The sequence below is a fragment of the Propithecus coquereli genome, unplaced genomic scaffold, assembly GCF_000956105.1.
Source record: "Propithecus coquereli isolate 6110/MARCELLA unplaced genomic scaffold, Pcoq_1.0 Scaffold179, whole genome shotgun sequence".
NCBI lineage: Eukaryota > Metazoa > Chordata > Mammalia > Primates > Indriidae > Propithecus > Propithecus coquereli.
Window position 1 is genome coordinate 371,429 of NW_012142634.1, and position 13,729 is coordinate 385,157.

Sequence of the window (13,729 nt, forward strand, 5' to 3'; positions counted from 1 at the left end):
GTGTGTGGGACCCCCGTGTGAGTGTGGGACGCAGGCCAGGGAGGGGCTGCTGTGGGGACAGAGTACAGGTACACCCCGTCTCCCTGACCTGTCACAGAGACCAGGGCCCCTCGCCCTGAGCCTTGTAGGCTGGAGCCAGCTGGGAGTTCCCTCTCCAGGAGGCCTGTTTTCAGCATTTCTGCCGTGTGGGAAGGGGACCTGCTGGCATCGGCGGGCAGGGGGGAGCTATAGCAGGCTCAGGGGCATTGGGGAGTGTGGGTGGGTTTCTGTTTCTAAACTAATGAATCTGTACTTTCAGGTGGGTTTCCTTCCTTTTTAAGAATCCCCAAAATACACAAACTCGGCGCAGGGGCAAGTGTACCATAAAAATAACTCTTGTTCTTATAGGAGTGTTACACGGTGTCCCCCAAGCTGGCCATGCTCGGGGACAGTGGAGCAAAGATCAGTGAGGCTGGAAGGCCGGCCAGGCATCAGGAAAGGGGCTTGAACCTCACTCCCTCGGAGGGCCTTGCTGGAGGGTTCACCTGCTTGTCTACAGACGCCCTCTCCGCACTGGGAGGAGCAGCTATAAAGGGCCGGGAACCTCATCCCACGTCCGCAACACCCTCTGCCTCAAAACCTTCCTGGGGACGAGGGGCTTATAGAGCACAAGTGTGGGCCTCCACCCACTGGCAGTGGGGACTGCTGAGACCTTAAAGGCAGTGGGGAGGGTCAAGTCTGTGCTCTGGAAAGCCACCATGGCCATGGGGTGGACAGCAGCACCCACAGGGTGGACAGCACCCCAAAGGCAGGTACAGCTTGTCAGCCTGATGTGGCTGGACAAACTGGGAGAAATGCCACAGTAGAGCCCCCACCATGGCAGGCCATTACCCTGGGGCCCAGCCTAAGCCTCCCTGTTCATCCCACAGCTGGCTGGAGGCTGGGGGAGGGGAGGCTTATCCCCACTTGACACACGAGGAAACTGAGGCCCAAAGAAGGTAAATATTAGGCTGGGCCCAGTGGCTCATGCCTGTAATTCCAGAAATTTGGGAGGCTGAGGTGGAGGATCACTTGAGGCCTAGAGTTTGAGATCAGCCTGGGCAGCATAGTGAGATCCCATCTCTACAAAAAAAATTTAAAAATTATCTAGGCATGGTGGCACGCAACTGTAATTCTAGCTACTCAGGAGGCTGAGGCAGGAGGATCTCTTGAGCCCAGGAGTTGCAGGCTGAGCTCACTGCATTGCACTACGATTATGCCACTGCACTCCAACCTGGAAAACAAAGTGAGACCTGTCTTCATTTTTCAGGGGAAGAGGCAGCAATCAGAGACCCCGCCAAAGGATTGATACTGCATATTCCAAGGTGTGTTAGAAAGTAGCAGCAACAAGGATGTTTTGGGAGATGTGTCCTCCCTGCACCCTTGGCCGGCTGGCGCCCACAGCACTGGCCTCGCCACTGAGCAGCAACGCTGAAGCCTGAAGGCAGAGGCCAGCCCCATGGGCAGCAGCAGTGGACTCAAGTGGGACCCCAGATCCCAGAGGGGCTCCCCAGCAGGTAGGCTCTGGCAGCCCTGGGGACATCCAGTGGAGCCCAAATGGCTGAGGTTCATGTGGAAGTTAGAGAACATTCTGGACAAACAGCGAGCCCAGCACAGGACAGTGAGGCTGCAGCTCGGCCAGAGCTGCCCAGACTTGCCTGGCACACCCCCTCCTCCCCACCGCCATACAGGAGGCAAAGAGAGGACTGGAGTTTAGCGGACTTTACCCACAAAGACAGCAAAGATGTGACTTCTGGGGCTGCCACCTCTCATCTCCCCTCGCCCAGCCCTCAGATCAAACGACTGACTTTAGGGCCTGCCCTGGGTCAGAAGCCCCCAGAACCAGGCCTGTGTAAGTCCAGCCCATTGGCAGGGCCAAGTGCAGGGTCATATGTGAGTGTGGAGGGGGACTAAGAGGGCAGCGCAGGACCTGACCAGCCCTGTGAGCCCCATACTGGCCACTGTTGTATAGTGAGACCCTAGCCTTGCTCAGAGCTCCAGCGAGACTTAGCTAACTGAGAGTACTGAGAGTGTGTTCAGGGGCACAGGCCCTAGAGTCAGGCAGGGCAGGATTCGAATCCCAACTCCAACACTGGCGGGCTGTGTGGCCTTGGGCAAGTTACTCCACCTCTCTGAGCTTCCACTTTCACATCTATATTATGGGGGTAAGAAGAGGGGCAGCTTCCCCAGGCCATTGTGAGGTTTAGGTGAGCTGAAGTCAGATATATGTGTAAGTACCTGCACCAGCCCAGCACATGGGACGCCCTCCCTAAGGCACTCCCCTCTGGGTTCAGTGTAGAACGACACTCTTTGAGGGGGAGAAGAGCAAATGTGAGCAGCAGGCCCCAGAGCACACAGCACAGGATGTTTGTTGAGCGACTGCTAGAATGTACCAGTGGCTCTAGTGGGATTGGAGGCCCCTGTTGAACCCTCCTTCAATCCCCATCCCACCACTCCAGAACCTTCCAGGACCCCCAAGTTACCTTAGGTTCCCAAGAGGCAAATTCCTGGGGCTGGGAGGTTGCCTACATGGGTCTTCCCTTCTGGGCTGAACCCCCGGTCTGGAGAGGCCACTTCCCCACCTCCACCTGGGAGCCCATCGGTACCCACCTGCCATCAGAGGGCAGGGAAACTGAGGAGGAGGAAGCTGAGTCTGCCCAACCCAGACAAAGCCAGGGAGGGCGGGGCAAAGATGGGGAGTCTGCCCCTGGAAATCCCTCCTTCACCCCGAGCCCGGTGTGTCCCCCTGACCTCATCACGTAGGCCTCTGCCCCCAGGGCCCTTTGGGTCTCCTCCCCAACGTCTCGTGCGGCCCAGGATCCGGCTGGACCGGACTGCCAGGTGCTGCCAGTGCCGTGAGACCCTTCAGGACCGAAGCTGGGAAGAGCACAAGCCTCTCTCCCAGAACGGCTGGGTGATGGCGGGACGCGGCACAACAGCGGTCTGGTCCACCGTGGTGGGGTGTGAGCCGGTCTGGCATTGTCTGGGCAAGGTGAACACATGCATCTTCCGTGACCCAGCCCTGCCACCTGTGAGCAGATCTGCCCCAGAAGGGCTCACGCAACGTGTCCAGGAGACACGGACTAGATCATTCCCGGACGCCTGTATAGAATGGCAAACCGGGACCCACACACACGTCCCCTCCGAGAGGTGGGCAGAGAGAGGTGTGTTCACACCACAGAGCACACACAGCCACCAGTACCTGCATACGGTCCCATTTAAATAAAGGTCAGATGAGGCAACACCCCGCCCCACCGCTGAAGGAAGCAGACCACGTGGGAACAGCACAGCACACCGAGAAATGACTGTGCCCAAGGTGGGGACCAGCAAATCGAGCACCTGAACACAGCTAGGAGGGGACTTGCAGGACATCCGGAATCCCAGTCCAAGAAACTTCCCCTCGGTAAGGCAAACTGTTTGTCAAGAACATTCTGGGCTCATAAAACATCTTCCAACCTTGAGTAAACACTAAGATCCAATGTGAGCTGTGTGTAGCTGGTTTGTTTACACAGCAACTCCATGACTAGCATGGGGCTTTTCAAGCAGTGACACCTTAGATTTGTGCATCGAGGAATGGGAGTGACGGGGGACTGGGAAGGGTGACACTGCGGTTTCTGGCATGTCCCCGGGAGGAGGGTTCAGGTGGGGATAAAGAGAAGTAGGAAGGGTCTGTTTTAGATGTGCTGACAGCTGTTCCTTCTCCACTGGGAACAGAGGGCACCTTGGAACTGGCAGAACGGCCCTTCCCTGCATTTGCCAGAATGGGAGGGCACAGGGTCCCAGCCCAGCCCCCGCCCCCAGGGTAGATGAGGCCTGCGCCTGGGTGTGGGACAGCAGCGCCTGGCAGCAGTGGGAGCACAATCTGCCCAGCTGAGCCCCTGGCATTCAACCACAGAGCCCAGCCGGGGCCCTGCAGCGAGGCTGGGGCCATGTAGCTGCCGAGGCTCTGCTGAAGAATTTGACCACAAGAGCAGAGGAAAAAGTGGAAGCAAAAGCGCCCGCCCAGGGGGTAGGCACAGCGGCTCCATTCTGGCCTCTGGGGAAACTTCACCTGGTGGCCTTGGGCAAGGCTCTGGCCATCTCATCTGAAAAGGTCCCTCACAGTGGGGCGGCCAGCACTCTCTGGGTCTCCAGGACTCACTGTGATGGACCATGAGGATTTGCCACCAACGGGCACAGGGCCCCCTTGGAGGAGACACCCCTGTCCAGGGCCTGGGCAGCAGGAATGCTTTGTGGTTGGGTGGGACCTGGAGGAGCCTGGAGAAGCAGCCCGCCTGCCCACTGTGCCAGGCGCGCTGGAGACGGGGTGGCGGGAGAACGCTCCAACGGCCTTTACCTGCCAGCCAGGTGAGGGCCGCACCCTGGCTGGGCTGGACTTCCAGACAGAGCAGGTATGAAAAGGAAGCTTTGTGTGTCTCTGTGTAGGGCTCTGGGTAGCCCTGCTGGGCAGAGCTCCAGGACAGGGGACTGAGCCTCCCCGGTGGGCAGGCCCTGCGAACCGTGCGAAGCCTAGTTCCCGAGCCAAGCCACCCTGCGATCTCGCCCAGCCCGAGGCTTCACTCTTTTCTTTGGGCCATTTTGTGATAAAAGTAGAAGCACAAGGAATGGATACACCACGGTGCAGGGAGAGCTCACAGCCAACGATCGACCAAACCCCACACTCCCGGCACTTCCTCGGCCTCTCCGACTCCTGATAGCCTCAGAAACAGAGTCGTTTGTGTGCACAAGTGCACGGGTGTCGGGGGTGGGTGCAAAACTAGAAGGTGCTGGCAGAGAGGCACCCTGAGTATGGCCGTCGGGAAGCCCAGGGGCTGTTCACACCACCCCCCGAGCCGGCCACACATCTGCAGGGAGCAGCACGCAGGGACTTCCAGTCCCTACACCGTTGTCCTCAACTCAGCGGGGCCCATGAGGGCCCACAGAGCCCAGGCTCAGCCGCCCTGTGCCCCTTGGGGTGCATCGTGCGCCGACAGTGCCATCTGGAGGGAGAAGGGGGCGGTGCAGAGAGGAATGTGGCTCCCGCCCCCTGGGGCCACCAACACCAGGCCGCAGAGGCCAGCTAACATTTTCTAGGAGCCAAGTCAACAGAAATTAAAATAAACAAGTGAATTAACATGAAATTTCAGCATTTCAACATGTGGTCAATATAAAAACATGACTCAGACTCTTGTACAATCTCCTCTCCCCACTCAGTCTCTGCAAGCTCCTGTGTATTTCACACTTCCGGCACATCTCAATTTGGACCAGCCACACTGCAAGTGCTCAGTCGCCACCTGTGGCTTGTAGCCAACAGCTGAAAGATCTCTATCCCTTTAACACACACGACCTACACATCGGGGGCCCCTCTTCCTTTTCTGTTGCTTGGCCTCCCCCACCCCAAACCCTGGCCTTAGTCCCCACCTTAACTTAGCTAACACTCTTCCTCCGACCTGCATGTTAACAAAAGCAGATTTGCATCCTTGCAAACAAATTAAAGGATCTGAAATCTTAAATGCCTTCAGGAACATATAGGGTAACCATCTTTTCCAACCAGGACGGATAACTCCATAAAACAGGGCTCAAGAAAAAGGCAGGTTGCAAAATAACATAATACAATTTTTGTAAAAACAAAAAAAGAAAACATTAGCAATATGTTTTCACAGAGAAGGTGTCTAGAAGGATTTGGCAAATTGCTGATGGAGTTTCTCTCTCTGGGAGGCAGGCATGGGGATGTCCCCCAGACACTTTAACCGCATGGCACGCAGGCAACTGGAATCTGAAAGGACCAACCATTGGTGGCGCAGGGTGGGTGCAGCCTCCCCCACACCCACCCGCTCATTCTCAGGCTTCCCGACTGTGTGCGGGACCTTGTTCCAACGCCCAGCTGCATAGAGCCACACTCGGGGCCTGGAGCAAGACCAGTGCATTCCCAGCTCTTTAAGGGCACCTGGTACAGGCTGGCCACAAAGACCCCAACTGAAGCAGCACTGGGGACAGAAAAGATGTTTCTCCCACAAGAAACCAGCAGAAGCCCTATGCACAAAACCTAGCAATTCTCAGTTGTCACCTTCTGGGAGCCACAGCACTGTGTTTCCAAACAAGGGGGTGTCCGTCACAAGCTCATTGGGCAGGGATGCATGTGCCAGGCACCGGGCTGGGCTCCTGACGGCCGACACCAGGCAGCACTGGGCATCGGCTGCAAGGCACCAAGGTCTGCTGCTCAGCAAGGACCCCTCACCTGGGAGCAACAGCAGGACCAGGCTCTGCAACTCTGGGGGGAACAGGGAATTGGGGACCTCGGGGCCCCTGGCTGGCCTCTTGGAAAGAATGTTGCTGCAGTTTATGAGTGGGGTGTCCCTCACTCCCTAAGGACACAACCAACCCAGGAAACCCTCCTTTGCAGGCCTGGGGAAGAAAGAAGGTCCATATTTCAGGCATGTCAGGGGCTTCACAGGCACCTCTGAGCCTGGAAGGTCCTGGAAGTGGCTAGAAGGCACTGGGCTTCCCAATCCTGGAGCCCGGGTGTGCTGAGACTTCTTCACTTACCTGTGTTCACCTATGAGCCCCAAACCCACAGGTCCCTAGGGTCACTCCCACGGGAGAGAAATTTCAGTGTGAGAGTCAGGCCTCTTAATCTATCTTCTCTGGTCCTGTCCAAGCAGATTGCTCAGGACAAATGTGACTGGCCTTCCCTCTCCCTCATCCAAGCACCCCTGGGTAACCATATTTTAACTAAGTCTCCCCGGCATCCTCGAAATTGAACTTTCTCTGAATGACCACAGTCGAAATCATCTAGAATAAGACAAGACAACACTCGTATCTCAGATACTCTCAATAGCCAAGAGAGCCAGATTCTGGTCACCACTGGGCACCTCCACACGCCCTGAAGTGTCTGACACCTGAAGGTGCCCATCAGTGACTGGGTTGAGACCAGGCAGACTTCGGACCCAGCAAATAAAACCCAAGTTTCTTCGTGAGATGGAGGCTCAGTTGCAAAGAGTCCCTAACCAACCACCTGCTCTCTGTCTCATAGAATGGAGAAGGTGGAACAAAAGGAGGTGGGGGCTAACCAGAGGGGCCGGGTGCCCCAATTGCAACCTGCGCCGCTAACCAGGTGCCCAGATTCCGTCAGACGCCCCAGCTGGCGGCAGCCAGCGTGCACAGAGCCTTTGCTTATTTTCTCTTATTTTCTTATTTTCTCACTACACACCGTTTCAAAATGTGGACCCGGTATCAAAAGCTACTCTAACCTATCACTGTCTCCTACAAAAGACCAACCAGCCCCATCCTTAGAGGTCAGTTACAGACAAGATAGCAAGAGCCCACATACTGCTCTTGGATTTGGAAAGAACAGCCCCCCCTTTATTTTGGAAAACAAAACGAGAACATGGTCACCCCCAGGAAGGTAGGCGGACAAAGGAACCCAGCCCGGCACTGACCTGAACTTCCCGGTCCGCACCTGCAGCCCCCTCATTCCACACCGCTGGGCACCGCCGACGTCACACATGATATCGTCCCCAATCATGACGGCCTGTCACGGAGTGAAATATGCTCAGAAATGATGCCAGGAGAATTTCATTCCTGTGCTCCTTCATCTTTTTTGACATAATAAACTGCTTGATTTGATGTTTAAAACCACCATCATACAAATTAAACAAGATAATATTGTCATCATATTGATTAAAAGTCAACCTACCTTGAATATATCTCACACTGCCCCCGTGGGCCACAGCTCTGAACCGTACATATTTGTGCCATTTGAAATCAATCAGCAGACGTCAAAGTGATTTGGTGGCCCAGGACGTGCAGGGTGCTGACGCTGCCTCACCTCTACGGGAGCACAGGCTAAATAAATTTCACCTCATCCTAAACACTCTGTTAATAGCCAGGTTATTTGCCAACCCTTGGTTCTGTGAAAACTAAGTAAATCTCTGGCACATCTTTGTGAGTTTTGCTTTATACAGGTTTCGTGTTCAATAGTGAAGGTATTGCCTGTAAAACACAAAATAACACACAAACAAACACACACACACAGACACACACAGAGGAAATGCTCACAGCCTGCATGTCATTTTAAAAAGAGGCCTCTAGGATATACTCTCCCACTTGAAACAACCTCCTGTATACACACACACACACACACACACAGAGGAAATGCTCACAGCCTGCATGTCATTTTAAAAAGAGGCCTCTAGGATATACTCTCCCACTTGAAACAACCAGAAAACCAGACAAAGCCTATGAAACCACAGTTTCAAGATGCTGGACATGAAGCAACGAAGGACAGTGGTTTCTAGACACAGGAAACGGGCTGGGTGAGCCCTGCGACTGCCCTCCGCTCACTGCCTTCAGAGTCCCAGACGGCGGTGCAGGGAGGGTGCTGTGGACCGAAGCGTGTCTCTCCCCAAGTTCCTATGTTGAAGCCCTAACCCCCCGTGCAATTGTATTTGGATATAGGACAAGTAGGGAGGTAATGAAGATTAAATGAAGTCATGAGGGAGGGGCCCGATCTGATAGGACTGGCGTCCTTACAAGAGGAGGAGACACCAGCGCGTGCTCTCTCCGCACGAGCACAGAGGCATGGCCCTGCGGGGACACAGCAAGAAGGCAGCCGTCTGCAAGCCAGGAAGAGAGTCCTCACCAGAAACTGAATTTGCCAGCACAGTGAGCTCAGACTTCCAGCCTCCAGAACTGTGAGAAAATAAATCTCTGTTGTTGAAGAAACCCAGTCTGCGGTGTTTTGTTAGGATAGTCTGGGCTGACTAATGCACAGGGGAAATCCAGGGGGACCCCAGGAGACTCCCTGAATGGAGGAGACAGAACTGAGATTCTGGGGACACCAAGGCAGCCAGAGCTCACAGGACAACGTACCAGAGAGGAGGGGGCTGCAGAGAGAAGGACGATGGAGATACGCAGAGGTTCCCCTCGAGTGTTCAGCAGCCCACTGACCAGCACTCGTCAGGGAGAAAACTCCCCAAGGCCTGGGCAAGAACCACACCAAAAAGCTAGAGAAGACAGTGCCTGCCCCTCATGCAGGATGGAACGTGTTCCCACCAGGCAGGCTGGAAGTCTCCCAGTCCTCAGGCACTGGGTGGCATCTCTGCAGCGGCTTGCTTAAACGGTAGGGAATGATTAGTCCTAGCCTAAACCGTGCTCTGCTGCTGCCTCCAAAGTCTTAAAAGCAAGATCTGGAAGGCTCAAACTATTCCCACGTAATTTAACTTATATAAATAGAAAAAATTATCAGACATGCCAAGAAGGAAAATATCACACACAATGAGGAGAAAAATCAATCAAAACTGATCCAGAAATGACACAGATGTGAGAATTAGCAGGCAAAAGCATTAAATCAGTTCTTCTAACTGCATTCCTTACGTTCAAAAAGTTAAGGAGAAAAATAGAAGATAAAAGAGAGGCAGGCCTCCACATCCACCTGTAAAATGGGCCTAACTGGTGTGGTGTTCAAATCACATCTCCAAGTGAAGCATCTACCATGGTGCCTGGACATATTAGTTATCTAAACATGTTAAGAAGGAAAAATAAATACTAGGAAATGTTTTGTTGCGGAAACTCCTAACCTGCCCATGTCGGGGACAGTCCACGGGACTCACGACAGGCGTTCTCTACTCCAGTCACTCGGCACCTTTGTACAGAGCCCTGTGGGGCCCGGTGCTGGACTGAGCAGCTGGTACACTGAGTGAGTCAGACATACATGGTCCCCGCCCTTGTGGAGCTGACGGCAAGTGGAAGAACACATTTATCAGGTAATTTCACAGACACATGATCACATCCTGTGAGGAAGCACAGGAGGCTGCGAGGCCTGACTTCATGGGCTTGGTGGTGGTCAGGGAAGGCTTCCTCGAGGAGGTGAGGCTTCTGAAGAGCAAGAGGGATCAACCAGATTGGGGGGTACAGGGGAGGGAGGGAGCCTTCCCAGCAGGTGACACCACACTTGTGCTAATTACCCATCTACCTGCCATTCACCAGGGAGAGCCAGGCAATGAATTCCAAAAAGCATATGTGAATAAGCCTAAGCAGTCGTCCTTGGAAACATCTCCTGAATAGGCCTTCAAATGACAGGGACCGAGGGGAGCCGAGGAAAAGGACAACAGAGCTGGTGCCACCCCAGAGGCCAGGGAGGCAGTTTCAGCTAAACACGAAGCTCTTCTAATAATTGCACAGGCTCCTCACACGATCATATTCAAGCCGAGGCCAGAGGCGCCTCTCTCGGAGAAGCTGCAGGGCACAGTGGCACCAGGAGAAAGCCTGGAGGAGGTGACCCATGGCTGCCAAGGCCGGGACCTCTGACAGTTGCTAGTAGCCACAAGCCCACTGCAAGACAGGAGGTACTGGAAATAAAACTGCATTTCTTCCTGGCAAATATTCTGTATTTCACATTTTTCAAACTAATTTTCTCTGATCTTTCCTGTAGCTACTCCTGCTTCCCGAGGCATGTCGTATATACTGGTGACATACTATTTGACTCTAGGTAGAACAAGGACATACACTTTAATGGAATCATGTGGTATTTATTTTTAGATTCATCTATTATGGTAAATGAGGAATTCCGGTTTTCCATTTATAGTAGTGATCAAAAGTTTCTTTTAAAATACATTTATTTTTTTAAAAAGTCAGTCAATTGAAAGAAACATTAAGTAACAGGGCCAGTGGCATGTACCCACATATGGTAAAAACTGCAATTGTTTTTTCCATAATGACTGATGTTGGGGAACACACTGCCAAATCCAAACGAGCTTCTGTGTCTATCAGACTGGCTGTTTGGAAATCATCGGATCAACCGAGGAAGAAACAGCCAGCAGCACCGTGTGTTCCCTGCAGTGGGACCAGCTCCGAGTCTGCTGCACACATACAGGTGACACCAAAGGTCATGCAAAGCCAGGGTTGCCCAGGCAACTCACACAGCTCCTGGCCTCAGGTGACTGTGCCAGCCGTGAGCCCCTGCATTAGATTCTATTTAACACTTTGTCCTTCTCAAGGCCTGTTCTGAAACCGTAGGTCAGCCTTTGAACATTCAGTGTTCCAACTGAGGACCACGTCCACTTCTGCCGAAGGCTCCAGGGCCATCTTACTAGAAAGTTCCTTGGAAATGGAACAGGTCTTCCAAATATTTCACGTCATGTCTGACACCTTCCATGCTTCTGGGGAAAATAAAATTTTGCGTGTGCACACATACATACGCACAGACACACAGCTAGACGGCAGAAATTCTTCCTTCTCAGAATACAGACTCTCAGGACCTCCTGGGCTGGGACTTTTGTGGAGGTGGCCCGTGAGATGGAAGCAGAGGAATCTGGTCCCTGGAGGAAGCGCTCTCATCCAGGGAACAGCAGCTGTGCCCCTGCCGCCTGCATGTGGCAGAGCCCACGGAGTCATGCTTGAGCGCGGTGGCAGGCCGGGGGCCGGCGCCGGGGAGCAGCGATGCCTGTCTGGGCCAGCTTGTGGGCTCCGTAGACCACAGTGCGCTCGGGACCCCGGGGAGTTCACAGGTTTACTGTCGGTGAAGGGCAATAAGCGTGCAAGAAGGAGCAATTATTGCCAAATCATTTAGGATTTAAAAAATCATTGGCAAGAAGATAGAGGTCAAGAGGTGTGCTATCAGGGGAAATAAAAACTCTACCTGTCAGGCCTGGGTTTTGCTTCCTTTCTGTCTGTCACATGGTGGAGGGCAGACAGAGACACAAACTGAAAGGTCAGACCCCCCGGAACCCAGAGAGCCAGAGGGAGGCACCACAGTCACTGAGGCAGGTTTCTGGTTTGGTTCCCAAAGCAGATTCATCCATCCTCTTAAACCACTGTCCACCTGCCATGCTCCTCCCCGCCAGCCTAGGTGCCAGGAGAGCCTTGTCTAACGGGAGCGATGTTTTAGGTGCAAACTCCCAGTGCCAAAGAGCTTCCACGTTTCATGAAGGTGTTAGTTATCCCAAGACTCTGCCAGGAGATGTATTTCTCCTGTCACAAGGCCGGGAACAGCAGGGCTCAGTGTCTGTACTACAGCTCTGAGGAGCACACGCCCCACAGGGAGAGGCCTTGAGATGACATCTCGCTCTAGGATGAGCCCTGGACCTTTGGCCTTCGGGCCCAAAGGCACCCAGCTCCCTCAGACACCCGGAGACGGTGCACTGGTAAGTGATTTCCACCACGGTCTGACACATTCATAAGGAATACGTGCACAGCAAAACTCAAAGACCACTTTTTTTAAAAAAGCAAGAAATAGGCCAGATGTGGTGGTTCGTGCCTGTAATCCTAGCACTCTGGGCAGGAGTGCTAGAAGGATTGCTCGAGGTCAGGAGTTTGAGACCAGCCTGAGCAAGAGCAAGACCCCCGTCTCTGCTAAAAATAGAAAAAGTAGCCAGGCATGGTGGTGTGCACTTGTAGTCCCAGCTACCTGGGAGGCTGAGGCAGGAGGATCGCCTGAGCCCAGGAGTTTGAGGTTGCTGTGAGCTAGGCCGACGCCACGGCACTTTAGCCCAGACAACGGAGCAAGACTCTGTCTCAAAAATAAATAAATAAATATTAAAAAAAAATTAAAAAGCAAGAAATAATAGTGTTGGTAAAGATATGAAAAAACAAACACCCGTATACACAGCTGGTGAGGAAGGTGAACGGACACAGCCTTTCTGAAAGAGAAATAAGCAGTGTGCGTCATGGCCCATGGTACCCACGGGTAGGAACGCACAAGAGGATGGACACACGATTGTTCGTCAGGGTTTTGTACAAGAGGGAATTTGGAAGCAACCTAATGTCCAATAATAGGGGAATGGTAAAGAACGTTCTAATAATCTGAAGGATGGAATACTATATAGCCACAAAATTATTTTTTTAAAGAGTGCTGAAATAAGCACACAGGATATTGTTTCCAATAGAATACTAAGGGGAAAAATTAAGGTTTCAAATAGCAGAAACAGGATTATCCCAATTTTGTGTTAAAGATGAACATATAGACACAAAACAATTAGAAAGATTAAGCACAATTTGTGTTATTCTAGGCTAATGGAATAATGAAAGGTTTTTATTTTTTTCTTGTACTTTTCTGAATTTTTCCTATCTCCTTTAATGAGTTATTTTATAATCAGATAAAAAAGCACTTCTGCTTTAAGGAGAAAAAAATAAAATCTCCTAAAAAAAGACTACAGCAGAGAACACATCTTAAAGAAACCTAAGCCACAAGGTTTTATGGGCACCTATGACCAAGGCACATCACAAAGACAACTTCAGTGTTGGAAGTTCCCAAAATTCCCATCAGTTTTGGACCTAATGCTGCAGGGCTAGGTGCCAGGTGTCAGGGGCAAGAGATTCCAATTCAAACCAGAGCTGCGGGCATCCCAAGCCACGCATGACCCTCCCTCTCTCAGTGCTGGAAGCCTGTTCCCAGCAGGAGCTGAGCAGGGTCATCCCCAAACTGACACCCAGAGAAAACGTGCACAGCTGGTGGGTGGCACTCACCCATTGGGGGTGGGGAGTGGAAGGGGACAGGCCCTCAATGGAAATACGTGGAGGGGAGGGAGGCCATGGGGGAAGTGATTGGCCCCGAGTAGCCCCCACGTAGACACACACTCCCCACCCACAGGCTTCCCCACCAGGGCTACAGACTGTCCCCAAAGCCCCACAGTCAGGACTGATGCCCTGAGAATCAGGGAACAAAGTGGCAGGGCACGATCCATGTTTCATGACCAGCCCTCCTTGGAGAACCCTACAAACTTCACCCCCATTT

The 13,729-nt window shown here is 52.9% G+C and overlaps 1 protein-coding gene across 1 annotated transcript in view; it reads right to left on the bottom strand.

Annotated features, from left to right (window-relative positions):
* Window positions 1-13,729, bottom strand: part of LHPP (phospholysine phosphohistidine inorganic pyrophosphate phosphatase) — a 116,763-nt gene that overhangs the window by 68,589 nt on the left and 34,445 nt on the right. The window contains exon 6 of the mRNA XM_012642453.1: window positions 7,437-7,528. Coding sequence (XP_012497907.1) covers window positions 7,437-7,528 — 92 coding nt within the window. The remainder of the gene's footprint in view (window positions 1-7,436; window positions 7,529-13,729) is intronic.